At 41.4% G+C, this 18,339-nt stretch overlaps 1 protein-coding gene across 5 annotated transcripts in view; it reads right to left on the bottom strand.

Moving 5' to 3' along the window:
• Positions 1-18,339, bottom strand: part of map7b (microtubule-associated protein 7b) — a 160,529-nt gene that overhangs the window by 20,690 nt on the left and 121,500 nt on the right. For all 5 annotated transcript variants that reach the window (XM_073056298.1, XM_073056296.1, XM_073056297.1 and 2 more), the window contains 2 exons: positions 12,590-12,773; positions 253-354 (listed from right to left, as the gene is read on the bottom strand). In XM_073056298.1, the coding sequence (XP_072912399.1) occupies positions 253-354; positions 12,590-12,773 (286 nt within the window). The remainder of the gene's footprint in view (positions 1-252; positions 355-12,589; positions 12,774-18,339) is intronic.

The following is an 18,339-nucleotide window of genomic DNA, read 5'->3' as shown; positions in this document are numbered from 1 at the left end:
CACAACCATTTGCTAATGGAAAATGACCTGAAAACTAGAGAATGGCAAACAACTGAATAAAGTTAACATGATTATAGTCCCTCGCCACCCTGAGGATGAAAATTACGACTTTCATTATCGCCAATAGTAAAGGACATCATGCTGATGAAGGACCTCAGTCTGAAATGTCAACTCTTTATTCCTTTCCATAGATGCTGCCTGACGTGATGAGTTCCTCCAGCACTGTGTGTTACTTTTATTGTTAAATTTTACCTTCTTTCTTTCCATACGTTCTAGTTCTTCCTTTTGAAAATGTTCCTCACGTTGTTTCCTTAGCTTCTCAGCCTCCTCTCGAGCACGAGCATCTTCCTCTTTCTACAAAAACATCAAATGCACTCAAGCTTTAAATTGAAACCTAATGAGGTAGAAATTTAGATTGATAATCAACAATCAGGCTGATTAAATGGAATATCACCAAGCCCTTTCCAATATCTTGCTAATAACAGGCATTTGTTCAGGTCCAGATAGACCACTGTGCTTTATTATAGATCTTACTGTGTTTTCTTGCTTAGCGGTTTAATATTTTCATTTTTGAATAAACTTAGAACATTTAAAAAAGATTAATTTTGTCAGATTGCAAGATTCTGGCCCAGCCTTTAGTCCTAATATTGCCTATCAGATCATTCAAGGGAAGGGTGTCAGTGGTGTGCTGTCAGTAGCCTACTCACTACCACGCCTTACCTCTCATCTCTGAGGGTTGGACAGTAAAATGGATGGTCAGTTACTGCAGATGAGGAGCTGAACCCAGTTTTATTTAGCTCATATATTCTTGGGAAGGACTGAGGAACAATCACATTTGTTAAATATCCAGAGAAATACACCAAAATTAGTTTTAAAGCACTGCATCTTCAAGAGGTCCCAGAATTGAAATGGAGGAACTATGCATAAGATGACCTTAGGAGTCATAGCCAGTGCTGTTCTCAATCATCTCTTAGCATCCAGGATATAAAAAGGTTTCCAGGTCTCAGCAAGATCAAATGAAATCTCAGTTTGTCACTGTTACATAATGCTAGTACTTGTTTGACACCAACAAAATCATCAAGACTCATGATAGTGCTACATTTTTATAAAATAAATATTTAACCCTTTGACATAATGACAGAAACAAAAAAAAACTGCTAGACAGGCCATACGAAATCTGGTAAAGAAGAACTGTTTTGTGTCTGGGATCCTTTGACAGAAAAGGTAAAGGGAGAAATAGCACCACGAAGTTGTACAACACTGATAAATTCCCTTCAGCACAACTCGTCCCTGGTGACACAGATACCTTTCTAAGCTAGTCCATTTCCCTTCATTTAACTCGTATCCCTTTACATTCGTATCTATGTACCTGTCAAAAATTCTTTTAAACATTGCAATTGTACTTCTCTCTCCAGCTTCCTCCATAGACCTACTACTCTCAGTCCCCTTTAAACCTCCCCCTACTCAGCCATAAACCTGTGCCCCCCAGTCCCAGCAACATTCTTACAAATCTCTTCTGCACTCTCTCTAATCTGCAGTATGGATAGAAATGCAAGCAATACTCCAGATGTTGTCTTGTCCAGCTGTAACATGATATTCAAACACTGGTACTCAACGCCCATCCAGTGAAAGCAAGCACTTTCAGGCAACCATGTTCTTTTACTCCTAGCTCTCGCAGTTCTACAACAGACCCAGCACCCTGCCATGCATTGTGTACGCCTTCCCTTAGTGTATCTTCCCAGAATGCATCAATTCACTATTGTCCAAGTTAAATTCCATCTGTCCAATGGCAGGATACTTGGTAGTGTGGAGGAGCAGAGGAATCTGGGGGTACATGTCTACAGATTCCTGAAAGTTGCCTTACAGGTAGATAGGGTAGTTAAGAAAGCTTATGGGGTGTTAGCTTTCATAAGTCGAGGGATAGAGTTTAAGAGTCGTGAGGTAATGATGCAGCTCTATAAAACTCTGGTTAGGCCCCACTTGGAGTACTGTGCCCAGTTCTGGTCGCCTCACTATAGGAAGGATGTGGAAGCACTGGAAAGGGTACAGAGGAGATTTACCAGGATGCTGCCTGGTTTAGAGAGTATGCATTATGATCAGAGATTAGGGGAGCTAGGGCTTTACTCTTTGGAGAGGAGGAGGATGAGAGGAGACATGATAGAGGTATACAAGATATTAAGAGGAATAGACAGAGTGGACAGCCAGTGCCTCTTCCCCAGGGCACCACTGCTCAGTACAAGAGGACATGGCTTTAAGGTAAAGGGTGGGAAGTTCATTAGAGGAAGGTTTATTACTCAGAGAGTGGTTGGTGCGTGGAGTGCACTGCCTGAGGCAGATACGCTAGTGAAATTTAAGAGACTACTAGACAGGTATATGGAGGAATTTAAGGTGGGGGTTATATGGGAGGCAGGGTTTAAGGGTTGGCACAGCACTGTGGGCCAAAGGGCCTGTACTGTGCTGTACGATTCTATGTCCTATGTAGACATCCTCCTTCACTCTCCACCACTACCAATTTTACTTTAATCCACAAAAGAACTTAATATGCTACATATTTTCTAAACTATTAACATACATGACTAACAGTCGGGGAGGGACCCATCACCAACCTCTGCAACACACCATTAGTTCTAGGCCTCCACAACCACCTTCTGAATCCTCCCATCAAATCAATTTTTATACCCAATTAGCTAGCTCACCCTGGATTTAATCTCCCAGACCAGCCTTGCAATGCCTACCTTCCTGCTCTAAATCTTTTAGGTAATCTCAACACTAAACTCAAATCAGGAGACACCATTTTCCTATGCTAAAAGTCAAGCCTTCTGACCCTAATCAGTGCTGTCCATTCCAATTTCAGATAGATCTTATCTCTCAGAATCCATTCCAATAACTTATATACAACTGATATTAGACTCTGTGGCTTGTAGCTCCCTGGCTTGACCCTGCAGTTCTGATATAAAGGCAAAACATTAGCCAGCCTCTAGTAATTTACCTGTAGCTAAGGAAGATTTAAAATAATCTCTCAACAGTTTCATCCATATGACCATAAAACATAGGAATAAATTTAGGCTATTTGGCCCATTGAGTCAGCTCCACCATTTAATCATGGCTGATCCTCTCCTTCTGCAACCCCCCCCCCCCACCCCCCAAAGCACCACTCCGTGGCCTTCTTCCCATAACTTTTGATGCCGTGTCCAATCAAGAACCTAAGTTCTGCCTTAAATACACCCAATGACCTGGCCTCCAAAGCTGCCTGTAGTAACAAATTCCACAAATTCACCACCTTCTGGCTAAAGAAATTTCTAAGCATCTGTTTTAAATGAACACCTCTCTATCCTGAGGCTGTGCCCTCTTATCTAAGATTTTCCCACCATAGGAAACATCCTTTCCACATTTACTCTGTCTAGACCTTACAACATTCGAAAGGTTTCAATGAGATTTCCCCCACCCCCAACCATCCAGCGAGTACACACCCAGAGCTATCAAACATTCCTTGTATGATAACCCTTTCATTCCTGGAATCATCCTTGTGAACCTCCTCCGAACCCTCTCCAATGCCAGCACATCTTTTCCAGATGAGGAGCTCAAAACTGTTCACAATACTCAAGGTGAGGCCTCACCAGTGCCTTATAAAGCCTCAGCATCACATCCTTGTTCTTGTATTCTAGACCTCTTGAAATGAATGGCAACATTGCATTTGCCTTCCTAGTGAGGAACCTGCAAGTTAACCTTTAGGGTGTTCTGCACAAGGACTCCCAAGTCCCTTTGCATCTCAGATTTTTGGATTTTCTCCCCATTTAGAAAATAGTCTGCACATTTATTTCTTCTACCAAAGTGCATGACCGTGTATTTTCCAACACAGTATTTCATTTACCACTCTCTTGCCCGTTCTCCTAATCTAAGTCCTCCTGCAGCCTACCTGTTTCCTCAACTCTATTTGACCCACCACTAACCTTCATATCATCTGCAAACTTGGAAACAAAGCCATCTGTTCCAACATCTAAATTATTGATATACCGCATAAAAAGAAGTGGTCCCAACACTGACCCCTGCGGAACACCACTAGCTGCCTCCAATCAATCAACCAGTATTCTAACCATGCCAGTAACTTTCCTGTAGTACCATGGGCTCTTAACTTCATAAGCAGCTTCATGTGTGGCACCTTGTCAAAGGCCTTCTGAAAGTCCAAATACACAACATCCCCTGCATCCCCTTTATCTGTCCTATTTGTAATCTCTTCAAAGAATTTTAACAGGTTCTTCTGGCAAGATTTTCCCTTAAGGAAACCATGCTGACTTTGTCCTATCTTGTCCTGTGTCACCAAGTACTCCATAACCTCATCCTTACCAATTAACTCCAACACTGAGGTCAGGCTAACTAGTCTATAATTTCCTTTCTTCTGCTTTCTTCCTATCTTAAAGGGTGGTGTGACATTTGCAATTTTCCAGTCCGCTGGCACCATGCCAGAGTCCAATGATTTTTAAAAGATCATTACTAATGCCTCCACAATCTCTAACACTACCTCTTTCAGAACCCTAGGGTGCAGTTCATCTGGTCCTGGTGACTTATGTACCCTTAGGTCATTCAGCTTTTGAGTACCTTCTCTCTGACTCACTCTCACTCTCAGTGAATGAGTTACTGCACTCACTTCTCTTCTCTCACACCCTTTAACATCTGGCACACTGCTCGTGTCTTCCCGAGTGAAGGGTGATGTAAAATACTCATTTATTTCATCTGCCATCTCCTTGCCCCGTTACTATTTCTCCTGCTTCATTTTCTAGCAGTCCTATATCCATTCTCATCTTTTTTTTACATACTTGAAGAACTTTCACTATCAACTCTGATATTGTTTGCTACCTTGCTTTCACATTTCATCCTTTCCCTTCTAATGATTGTTTTAGTTTCTCTCCGGAGGTTTTTAAAAGTTTCCCAATCCTCCGTCTTGCCACTAATTTTTGCTTTGTTGTATGCCCTCACTTTTGCTTTTACGTTAGTTTTGACTTCCCTTGTCAGCCATGCTTGTATTATTTGGCCATTTGAGTATTTATTTGTTTTTGGAATCCATTTATCCTGCACCTTCCTCATTTTTCCAAGAAACTCACACCATTGGGGCTCTGTTGTCATCCCTGCCAGTAGCTCCTCCCAACTTACTCTAGCCAACTCCTCCCTCATACCATTTTAATTTCCTTTACTCCACCAAAATACCCCACTGTCAGACTTACTTTCTCCCTATCAACTTTCAAGTTGAACTCAGTCATATTGAGATCACTGCTTCCGAAGGGTTCTTTTTCCTTAAACTCCCCAATCACCTCTGGTTCATTACATAACTCCTAATCCAGTATAGCTGATCCCTTTGTAGGCTCAACAACAAACCGCTCTAAAAAGCCATCTCGAAGACATTCAACAAACACACTCTTGAGATCCATTACCAACTTAATTTCCCCAATTGACCTGTATGTTGAAATCGCCCATGACTATCATAGCGCTGCCCTTTTGATATGCATTTTCTATTTCCTGTTGTAACCTGTGGTCCACACCCCAGCTACTGCTGGGAAGCCTGTATAAAACTGCCATTAACATCCTTTTACTCTTGCAGTTTCCTAACTCAACCCACAAGGATTCAACATCTTCCAGTCCTATGCCATATCTTTCTACTGATTTGATGCCACTCTTTACCAGCAGAACCACGCCACCACTCTGCCTACCTTCCTATCCCTCCGATACAACGTGTAACATTGAACATTCAGCTCCCAGCTACAACCATCCTTCAGCCACAATTCAGTGATGGCCACAACATCATACCTGACAATCTGTAATAGTGCAACAAGATCATCCAACTTATTTCTTAAACTCCATGCATTGAGATATAACACTGAGTACAGTACTGCATTTACTACCCTTTTTGATTCTGCATCCTTAAAGCACTGATAATTTAGTCCCATCATCTGCCTAACCTTCCTGACAGTTTGACTGCATGCTATCTTTGCTTTTTTACCATCCGTCCTATCCTGAGTCCTTTCACTTCAGTTTCCACCCCTGCCATATTAGTTTAAACCCTCCAACAGCTCCTCCAAACCTGCCCGTAAGAATATTGGTCCCACAAATGTATCTAGGGTACACTTGGACAGGCCTAGAGATATATCCACATTCAAGCACCTCCAGGGCACCAACATCTACTCATCTAGCTTTAATGTCAATCACCACCCCTTACCAGAATTGTCTCAATTCCAAAACTCTCTTTACAGTACACACAGATGTGAAGTATTCATTTAAAATCTTGCTCATCTCCCATGGTACCACACTTAGATGCGCACTCTGATCATCAAGGGCCTCATTCTTTCCCTTGTTATCCTTTGTTTTTAATATCTTTTGAGATTTTCCATTACCTTATCTGCCAGCTTGTATCCTTTCTCCTCCCTCCCTCCACACCTTCTTGTTCTGGCTTCTCTCTCTTTCCTTTCCAGTCCTGATGAAAAGACTCAACCCAAAACAACAATTGTTTATTCTTCTCTACAGATGCACCCTGACTTGCTGAGCTCCTTCAGCATTTTCTGTTTGTTACACTTAAATTCTGCTCTATCTTAATCACTTAGCACAACGGCAGTCCTAATTAATACTGGGGAAGTTAAAAATCAGCTACTACTACATCTCTATCATTCCTCCAAGTATCTGTGATCTCTTTACATTCCCAGTGACAACTGGAGTGCCATACTACGATCCCATCAGTGTTTCGAAGTTGTACCCACATAGCCTTACTGGACATTCCCTCGAGTTCTGCTCATAGTACTACCATGATGTTTCCCCCCCCCCTATCAAAAACACTATTTTCCCTCTCTTACCTCCACTCCTATCATGCCTGTATCATCTGTACCCCAGAACACTGAGCTGCCAGTCCTGCTTATCCCTCAGCCCTGCTTATGTAATACCTATATCACAATCACATTTATTTATCCATTCCCGATATCTTTTGCCTTAATTGTCACTCCTTGCATTGAAATAAATGGTAGTTTAGTCTATGAGACCTTACCTTTTCTCTCCCTGTCCTGCCTATAGACTTGCTTTCTTGAATTTCTTTATCAACATTCTCAACTGCCACACTACCATTCCACTGTGGGGTTCAATTAATCTTTCCTGGAATAATCTACCAAATTTCTCCTTCATGATATCAGCCTCACTCAGTTCAAGTCCAATTCATCACTCTTCCACAGGTCACTGCTGCCCCAGAATAGATCTCAATGGTCCAAGGATCTGAATTCTTCCCTCCTGAACCATCTCCAGTCATACATTCATCTGCCTTCTCCTCCTACTTCTACCCCAACTAGTGCATGGAAGCTGGAGTAATTCAAATATGTTAGTTTACAGGAAAAGGGATATTTTTGATAAGTCCACATGACTTAATGAGACATTTACCAGCACATTAAGCTTCATTGTCTATGTCGTGTGTCATATACTGTGCAAAAGTTTTAGGCACCCTAGAATTTTTTTTATATATGTTTTTAGATGGTAAGGCCTCCACAGAGCCCTGAGTTCAACATCATCGAGGCTGTCTTGGAGAAACAAAAGAAAGCCAAAGTCTGTAGAAGAACTGTGGCAAGTTCTCCAAGGTGCTTCCAATAACCTACCAATTGATTTTCTTATAAAACTGCATTAGAGTGTACTTAAGAGAACTGAGGCAGTTTTCAAGGCAAAGGGTGGTCACACCAAATACTGATTTGATTTCACTTTTTACAGTTTATCATTTTTATAGTAATTTTTTTATATTTTAGAAGCTTTACATTTCATTATTTTTGAAAGCATCTTCGCTTTACATAATTTTTGTTTACATGTGACTTTTGCACAGTGCTGAATGGTGAGGCTGAGGGACATGCCTATAAACCCAATAATATAGGAGCTCTATAAACCCAATAAGTGAACACGAGATTCTGCAGATGCAGGAAATCTAGAGCAATGCACACAAAACGCTGGAGGAACTCAGCAGTTCAGGCAGCATCTATGGAAATGAATAAAGAGCCAAGACCCTTTAATCAGAACCACAAAGGAGAAAGATGCCTGAATAAAAAGATGATCAGAAGGGAAGGAGGACAAGTTAAAGCTGATAGCTAACGCCAGGTGTGTGGGGAAGGGGAGGGGGCGGTGATGAAATAAGAAGCTGAGAGGCGAAAGATGGAAAAAGCAAAGGGCTGGAGGAGGAATCTGACGGGACAGGTGAGTGGACCATAAGAGAAAGGGAAGGAGGAGAGGCACTTGGGGGGGTGGGGGGAGAGATAGACAGATGAGGAGATGAGAAGTAAGGGACCAGAGTGGGGAACAGAAGAGGGAATGGGGAGAAAAAACAAAGTTACCAGAAGGAGAACTTAATGATTATGCTATCAGGTTGAAGGAGGCTACCTGGATGGAATATGAGAATGGCCTCATTGTGGCAGAAGAGGAGGCCATGAACTGACATGTTGGAATGGGAATGGGGATAGGAATTAAAATGGTTTGCCACCGGGAAATTCTGCTCTTTGCAGATGGAGTGGGGGTGCTCAACAAAGTGGTCCCCCAATTTATGATGGGCCTCACCAATGTAAGGAAGCCCCAGAGGATCAGCTGATATAGTAGGAGACCCCAACAGATTTGCAGGTGAAGTGTTGCCTCACTTGCAAGGACTGCTTGGGGCTCTAAATGGAGGTGAGGGGAGGAGGTGAATAGCCAGGTGTAGTATTTGTCACTTGCAGAGATATGTACCAGGAAGGAGATTAGTGGGGAGGGATGGATAAACAAGGGAATCACTGTGGAAAGCAGAGAAAGGGGGGGGGGGGGAGGTACAGATATGTTTGATGGTGGGACCCCATTGAAGATAATGGAAGTTGTGGCAAATGATGTGTTGGATGCAGAAGCTCATGGGGACAGGTGGAACTCTATCCCTGTTAAGGCAATGGGAAGATGGAGTGGGTGTCTGCGAAATGAAGGAGCATACACATCACCGAGGATCTCACGTGGTCTGTACATACCGGCTGTGTGGTGAAAAAGGCACAACAGCGCCTCTTTCACCTCAGACAGTTGAAATTTGGTATGAGCCCCCACATCTTAAGAACTTTCTATGGGGGCAGAATTGAGAGCATCCTGACTGGCTGCATCACTGCCTGGTATGGGAACTGTACCTCCCTTAATCGCAGGACTCTGCAGAGAGTGGTGCGGACAGTCCAGCACATCCGTAGATGTAAACTTTCCACTATTCAAGACATTTACAAAGACAGGTGGGTAAAAAGGACCTGAAGGATCATTGGAGACCCGAGTCACTTCAACCACAAACTGTTCCAGCTGCTACCATCCAGGAAATGGTACTGCTGCATAAAAGCCAGGACTAACGGACTTCGGGACAGCTTCTTCCAACGGGCCATCAGACTGATTAATTCATGTTGAAATAATTGTATTTCTATGTTATATTGACTCTCCTATTGTACATACTATTTATTATAAATTACTATAAATTGCACATCGCACATTCAGATAGAGACGTAACGTAAAGATTTTTACTCCTCATGAATATGAAGGTTGTAAGTAAGTCAATTCAATTCAGATGTAGATGAGGGCAGCATCAATATTCGAGGAAGAGAAACCCTATTCTTTGAAAAACATCTCTAATGTCCTAGAAAGGAAAACCTCATCCTGGGAACAAATGCAATAGAGATGGAAGTGAGAAAAGAGAATAGCAATTTTACAGGAGAAAGAGTGGAGAAGGGTATAAGTCAAGATAGCCATGGGAATCAGTAGGTTTATGAAAGATATTGGTGGACAATTTGCCTCCAGAGATGGAGACAGAGTGATTGAGAAAGGGGAGAGAGATGTCAGAAATGGACCAAGTGAATTTAAGGGCAGGGTGGAAGTTGGAGGCAAAGTTGATAACATTGACGAACTCCATATGGATGCATGAAGCAGTACCAATGCAGTTGTCAATGTAGCGCAGAAGGAGTTGGGGAGCATTACTAGAGAAGGCTTGGAACATGGACTGTTCTACATAGCTAAAGAGGCAGGCATAGCTTTAGCAGGTGACCAGAACCATCGCTACCCTTTGAGTTTGGAGAAAGTGAGATGTGCCAGTTCCGCTAGGTGGAGGATGATGGTGAAGGAAAAGGAGAATTGGTTGCATCTGTTGCCAAGAAAGCAGAGAACATTAAAGCTTTCTTAGTGTGGGGTTGTAAGTATACAGGGACTGGGCATCCATGGTTAAAATAAGGCAGTCAGGGCCAGGGAATTGAAAGCCGTTGAGGAGATTGAGGGCATGTGAATTGTCGCCATTGTAGGTGGGAAAGAAATGAATTCAAGGGAGATAGAATGGAGTCAAGCTATGTTCAGTGGAGCAGGAGCAGGCAGAAACAATGGACCTTCCTGGACAGACTGGTCTTTGGACAAGGTAGAAATGAGCAATGCAGGGTAAGGGAACTATAAGGTTGGTGGCGGTGGAGGGGAGATCTCCAGTGTTGATGAGGTTAGTGAATTGAGAAAGAAGCGAAGAGCTTTAAGGTGTCCAATCTGTGCTTGGTTTCTCCAGTGCACAGAAGACCACATTACAAGACCCAAATACAATACACCAGATTGGAAGAAGTGCAAATGCAGACATGGTAATTTAACTTTGCAGCAATGTGGATGAATTTTACAAGCATCATGTCACGCGATGCATTATCAAAAGGATATTGTCTTTTTCTCCTTATTTGTTTGCTTTGAATGGTGAGGAGGATTAAATTAATTAGACCATAAGACATAGCAGCAGAATTAGGCCATCTGACCATTGAGCTTGCTCCACCATTTCATCATGGCTGATCCATTTCTGTCTCAACCCCATTCTCCTGCCTGCTCCCCATAAAATGCCAGAAATGGAAATGAAACAATTTCACTACTTCAACAAATTAGAAGCACTAAAGAATTCAAAGGTATCAACAATTATTTTGAATGTTACAGTGAAAATGAAGACTTGGAGGATGCAATAATCAAAAGCATTGCATAACTGCAGTCCATTTTCTATAGTAGGTGTCTGCACTGATTTTGTTCAGTTAACCTAAAGAACACGGCAGCATACACTATGGATGAATTCCTCAGTTGATAACTATTAGAAACTACCATTTTATATAGTACTGTAGCAGGGTTGTTAGTGCTCTGCATTTCATTTAAATACATAATTTGTTACTCAGTAAAATGGTAGTTTGGCTAATTAGAGCAGCCACTTAATTGGGTCAGAATGTACTGGTCCTGATAAGTCCCAATTAACTGGAATCTACCATACTCATAATATGGCATGACAACAAGTTGCAATCCTGCAGTAAGATGAGCATATTATTAGATGAGAATGGCTGCTAGTACGTGATTGCATATCATGATAATTTTTGACGGCTGAGTTGTGGCAAGTGTTATGACCCCAGCCCCCTCATTTGTGAGAATCGCAAGAGCCTAGTGAAGGGGGGGGGGTCAATGACCCAAGAGAGAGAGCGACGTGCTGAATTGGACTCAGGAGAGTGAGGGAGAGGCCTCAAGGTTTTGGAATGTGGTCTGGCCTCTCAGCCAGACAAAAGCCACGGAAATGGCCATTGTCTCTTGGAGACACCTTTGTGGAATGGGGACTGGGTTACGTGCAAACCCTCAGGGCAACGTGGGCTGGGAGATGAGGAGAGATTGCCTCACCCCACCCTGATTGACAGCTACAACCCTGCAAGTCCCAATAAAAGGTGGGCTGCCGAGGCGGCCCTTGAGACGCACCAAGAAAACACACTAAGAAAACACGAAAGCGCTTCCCATCAGAGCGGGAAGCCATTTTGGAGGCCACGTGCGTTAGATTCCGGATCGGGAGTCTGTGGCTGAAACCAAAGGAAAAACCGTTTTTAACTAACAACAGGGATTTGCTTCGCAAAGACAACGGGCAAGTGTTCCTTTCTCTCACCAATCCCTCTCTCCAACACGTGAAATGCCAGCGGTTCCCAAACGGAAAAGCCTGCAGATTTCTGAGTGACTTTTATATTTCCATTGGACTCAGTATTATCCCCTAGACAATGATAGAGCTTATTTCTGATTGATTATTACTATACCTGTGCTTTAGATTGAGTATTGATGACGTATATGATCTGAATGTTTTGTATTAACCATACGTTTGTGCCCCTTTATAAATAAAAACGTTTGAAAATAGTACCATCAGACTTCAGCGGACCTCTCTATCTTTGCTGGTAAGTCACCCAGTTACGGGGTACATAACACAAGTAAGAACTAGTTGTTATCCATCATAAAGCACAAGAATGAAACTTGACAATGAGTAGCAAGTTATGATGGAGCAAATTGTTTACGTTTGTTAAAGGGACAGAATACCCACTAGGGTGAATTTGTTCAATCTTTTTTCTTTATTTTATCTTGTTTTGGTGAAATCTTGCTAGAAAGATTATTCAAAATATGGCAACAATCTTATAAGCTTAAGCAATCTTTAAGTACAGATGCAATTTCCCTCAAATCACATGGATAATTAACATTTACGTGATTAGTTTGCAAGACAAGTTACTTTTCAGATTACACAAATGATGACACTGCAAGAATGCAAATCTTGTATGCAGAAATAATAAAATAAACTCACTTGCTTTTGTAAGCGCTCCCTTTCTTCTCTGTCTCTTTCAGCCTTTTCCAGTAGAAGTCTTTGCTCCTCTTCAAGTTTTTGCTGTTCTTCTTGAAGTCTCTTTTCCTCTTCAAGTCTTCGCGCTTCCTCTTCACGGCGAGCTTTCTCTTCTTGCTTTCGCCGCAGTATTTCTTCCTTCATTTGCCTTTATTTAACAGGAAACCAAAAAAGTTTTCATGTTTGCAGAATAAAAGAGCCACCACATTGAAACTATTTCTCTAAAGAACATGCAGATGTCTAAAGGATACTTCCATTTTAATAATTACACCAAACATTAGATAATCTGTACTCATCTTTGAAAATGCTGACAAATACATGCTATGAATGCTCAAACTGAAAGCCAATGACTCTCTGTACACAAAAATAAAACAAATTCTTGAATCCACAAGGTCTTACCCACTCATCCAAAGTGCAGCCATCACTAACAATAGCCTCCCAAGAAAGTGAAAACATGGAAAGCATCCAGCCCAGATGGGGTGCCTAAAGCCATGTGCTGTTCAACTGACTGGAGTATCCACCAAGATCTCTAACCTTTCGCTTCTGCAGTCTGAGGTACACACATGCTTCAATTATACCGTTCGCCAAAATGAACATGGTAACCTGCCTCAATGACTCATGTCCAGTAGTATTTACATTCACACTGTTGAAGTGTTTTGTGAGGTTGGCGATGAAACATAGCAATCCTGTCTGAGAAGCAACTCAGATCTAATCCAATTTGCCTACCAGCACAACAAGTCCACAGCAAATGCCATTTCATTGGCTTTTCACTCAATGCTCAAACATCTGGACAGCAAAGGTGCATACATCAGGATGGTCTTTACTGACTATAATTCAGCATTCAATACCATCATCCCTTCAAAACTAATCAATAAGCTTCAACACTTTGGCTTCAATACCTCCTTGTGCAATTGGATCTTCAAATTCCTCACTTGTAGACCACAATGAGCGCAAATTGGCAACATTTCCTCCTCAACCTCCATCAGCACATGTATCCACAAAGTTGTGTGCTTAGCCCCTCCTCCACTTGTATTACACTAATGACTGTGTGGCTAAACACAGCTCTAATGCTATATTTAAGTTTGCCGATGATACCACTGTTGTAGGCTGAATCAAAAGTGGTGATGAATCACTGTATAAAAGGGAGATTGAAAATCTGGCTGAGTGGTGTCTCAACAGCAACCTCTCACTCAATGTCAGCAAGACCAAGGTGCTGATTATTGACTTCAGGAAGAGGAAATCGGAGGTCAATGAGCCAGTTCTCATCAGGGAAGAAGAGCTGGAGAGGGTCAGCAACTTTAAATGTCTTAGTGTTATCATTTCAGGGGACCTAATCTGGACCCTGCATGCAAGAACAATTACGAAGAAAGCACAGCAGCACCACTACTTCCTTAGGAGTTTGTGAAGATTTGGAATGACATTTAAAACTGCGATGAACTTCTAAAGATGTGTGGAGGAAGAGTATACTGATTGGCTACATCACAGTCTGGTATGGAAACATCAATGCCCTTAAATGAACAAATCCTACAAAAAGTAGTGGACACAGCCCAGTCCATCATGGGTAAAGCCCTCCCCATCACTGAGCACATCTACATGGATCATTATTGCAAGAGAGCAGCATCCATCATCTGGGACCTCCACCACCCACATCATTCTCTCTTCTTGCTGCTGCCACCAGGTATGCGATATAGGAGCTGCAGCACTTACACCACCAGGTTCAGGAACAGTTATTACCCTTCAACCATCAGGCTCTTGAACCAAAGGAGATAACCTCACTGAATATTCCCACAAGCTACGGACTCGTTTTCAAGGACTCTTCATCTCATGTTCTCGATTATCTATGGCTAATTTATTTATTGTTATTATTTTTCTTTTTGTATTTACGCAGTTTGTTTTTTGCACACTGACTGAACCCCCATTTGGTGCAGTCTTTTATTGATTCTACTACGGTCATTGGATTTATTGAGTATGTCCACAAGAAAATTAATCTCAGTGTTGTATATGGTGACACACATGTGCAGCACTGTAATAATAATTTACTTTGAACTCAATTCAGGAAAAAAAAAGGCTATGGAATGTACCTGTCCAACTCCAAAAATTGTGGAGCATAACCAAAGTTATGCTCAACTAATGGCACATGCATGCAGAGACTTTACAGGTGATGCTCATAGCAATTTGGTGTAACACCCACAGAAGTGTGCTTCTTTCCTTACTCAGTGTGTTTTTATTTTGCATTATTCAACAGATGGAAAGGTGACAATGATATATTAGTGTTCAGCTCTGGAGATGGCACCAATATATTCCATGACAATACTCAATATCTTTTCCATGAAATGTCCCATTAAAGAACTTGGATATGATCCACTCTAGTAGAGAATTGTGCTAGATTCTTTACTGACTTAAATGCTAAAGGTACTTAAGAGTGTCACGAAGAATGACAATGCCTGTTATCAAATTCTATTCCAAAGCCTTTAAAGAGTAACAAATACAGAAGCTCAAGCAAGCAATACACTGAGATCGGACACCTAACTCATGAATAAGTTAAATCACCCAATGTCCAAAATAACAGGCTGATCTGTAGATATTGTATCACTGACCAATTTACATTACCTACATCTAACAGAAAACATTCAAATTCAAAACTGCCTATGACTTTGTCTGGCTCAGATACACACTCAATGGCCACTTTATTAGGTACAGAGTTGAACCCAGTGGAATCTTCTGCTACATAGAATATTCAGTTCAAGGTTCAACATGTGGTGCATTCAAAGATGCTCTTCTGCACACCACTGTTGTAATGCATAGTTATTTGAGTTACTGTCGCCCTCCTGTCAGCTTGAACCAGTCTGGCCATTCTCTTCTGACCTCTCTCATTAACGTGGCTTTCTCACCCATAGAACTGCCAATCACTGGACTTTTTTTTGTTTCTCGCACCATTATCTAAACTGTAGAGACTGTTGTGTGTGTGAAAATCCCAAATTAGTAGTTTCTGAGATATTCAAACCACCCTGTCTGGCACCAACAATCATTCCACAGTCAAAGTCACTTGTATCACATTTCTTCCCCATTCTGATGTTTGGTTTGAATAACAACTGAACCTCTTGAACATGCCTCCTTTTTTTATGCATTAAGTTGCTGCCATGTGATGGCTGATTAGTTATTTGCATTACCAAGCAGGTGTACCAGCATACCTAAGAAAGTGCCCACTGAGTGTAAACTCAACTATTTTCAAATTACATGGTATCATCAGGATCTTTTATATTTCAAAAACCAGAAGAAATAGCAAAGAATGAATCCAGAATTATGCAGGTCAGAAGTCTTATTTTGAGAGCCTGATCCATACAACATATAAACCACATGAAATAAACACCAGGGGCAAGTTATCTAAAGAGAATCCAATCAGGGTCAAAAGCATATTCTTTCCAAGTCTGTATGCTGTTAAAATAGCTATAACAATTAAAATATCTAAATAGCTTATCCTGAAAAACTTTTTAAAAAACCTCCTTTAAATTTTGTCTTTAGTTGTTTATTTTTCAGAATGTGGGCAATCATCAGTAGGACCGCCGATTATTGCTCAAATTGCCCTTGAAGTGTTGGTGTTGAGCCACCTTCTTGAACCACTACAGCCTACCCAAGAGAGATAAACCATCTGTTTGCTGGATATTCAGTGATATTGGTCCAATCGTGATGGAAGAATGACGATATATTTCCAAGGCTGACCAGCCTGCAGCTTGAAGAGAAAATAGGAGATGGTAGAGTTTCACACATCTATCACCTTTGATTTCCTTGGTGGCAGATGTAGTGATTTTGTGAAATGCAGTAAGAGATGCCTAGGCAACCATTGTGAATTTTGTAGATGGCAGGCACCACCATTGTGCATTGTGTAAACTTCAAATAATATCTCTGCTTCTCACTTCATGATGTAAGGTAATTCATAGAAGTAGCAGCTGAAGATGGCTGGGCCAGGAAATCTATTCTAAGGAACTTCTTGGAGATGGGTTGCTTGATTCTCAAGAACCAAAATTCTTTGCACAAAATATAATTTCAACCGCTGGAGTATTTTCTCTTTCATGCCTACTTATACTGACACCATCTCTCCTTGATCAAATGATGCCTTGATACTAAGGGCAGTCATTTGCATTCTTTTTCTTTAATTCAGCTGTTGGGGGAGAAGGCAGGAGTTTAAGGTTGAGGGGGGAAATGGATCAACCATGATGAAATGGTGGAGTAGACTTGATAGGCCAAAAGGCCTAAGTCTATATCTTATGTTTGGAACAAGGCTCTAAAGTGGTCCAAAATCAGGTTATGTTGAAGAAACCCAAACTAAACACCAGTGATGAGAATGTTAGTTAGTACCGCTTAACAATGATATCTGCTGTCATTTTGCTAATGTTTGAAATCCAATTAAATATTAGTTAACCAGATTAGATCTGTCCTTCCTCCTTCAGAAAAGCAAATGCTTTCCCATTAATAATTTGGCCCTACAGATCCGACAGGAACCTTTGCCTTTTCCTTTATCTCAAGATGGTTTTGTATACCTGGGAATACATGTTACTTGCTCTTTTACATCTCTGTTTGAAGCTAACTACAGGCCTCAGGTTAGCCAAATGAAGGCTGATTTTGAGAGATGGTGCAGTTTACCCCTTACTATAGCTGAGAGAATTCAATCAGTGAAAATGACTATACTTCCCAGATTTCTTTATTTGTTCCACTGCTTGCCAGTTTTCTTATCCAAGTTATTTTTCAAATCAGTCAACCAAGCTACAACCTCCTTTATTTGGGAAAATAAGGTCCCAAGGGTTAATAAGCGCACTCTCCAAAGAGGTCATGACATAGGTGGAATGGGCCTTCCTAGCTTTATTCATAATTACTGGGCATTGAACATTCAAAAGGTATTATTTTGGATATAAACTGGTGCCTGCTTGAGACATGGTCTTGCCACTCTTCGTCTCTCCCAGCTTTAGTGTATTCTTCCTTGCCATTGAAATCCTCTCAGTTCACATCTAACCCGGTCGTGCTCTCCATCCTCAAAACTTTTAATCAATTTTGCTGCCACTGTAAGTTCACATCAGCTTCAGTTTTGGGTCCCATTCATAGAAACCATCTATTTCTTCCCTCCACACTCAATTTCAGTTTTTAGAGGGCAATGGGGTTTGAGCTGTTTTAAATGCATTAAGGATTTGTACACTGATAATATATTTGATAGTTTTGATAACCTCTGCAGTAAATATGGCCTTCCACGTAATCATTTTTTCTTAAATACCTGCTGATTCGCTACTTTGTCAAGGAAAAACCTATCCATACTATTTATAAAGAAGGGCTACTTACTAGTTTGATAGAAATAGTAAAGCAAGGCAAATGCCCGGCTGTGGTTATAGCTGACAAACTGCTGCTACTCCTTATGATCCAGAATATTTTATGGATACCCAGTTGAGCTACAAGATCTATTTTAAGTCCACTCATTTGGTTTGATTTTTGCACCAGAGAACATAATGTTTGAACTGGGTGGACAGTGTCCCCAGAAAGTTTGCTCATGATGGGGAAACCAATTCATTACCTCAGGAGCATTTTATCCCAAGTCAGACTTATTTCGAGATACACCACAGTTACAGGCCCTTCTGGCCCTCAAGCCCAAGCCACACAATTATACCCATGTGACCTATTTATCTACTAACCCATTCTTCACCAGAATGTGGGAGGAAACCAGAGCAGCT

This window comes from Hemitrygon akajei, chromosome 9 (genome assembly GCF_048418815.1).
Source record: "Hemitrygon akajei chromosome 9, sHemAka1.3, whole genome shotgun sequence".
Classification (NCBI taxonomy): domain Eukaryota; kingdom Metazoa; phylum Chordata; class Chondrichthyes; order Myliobatiformes; family Dasyatidae; genus Hemitrygon; species Hemitrygon akajei.
Note: the sequence above shows the minus strand (reverse complement) of the source record. Positions and strands in the feature narration are given on the sequence as shown.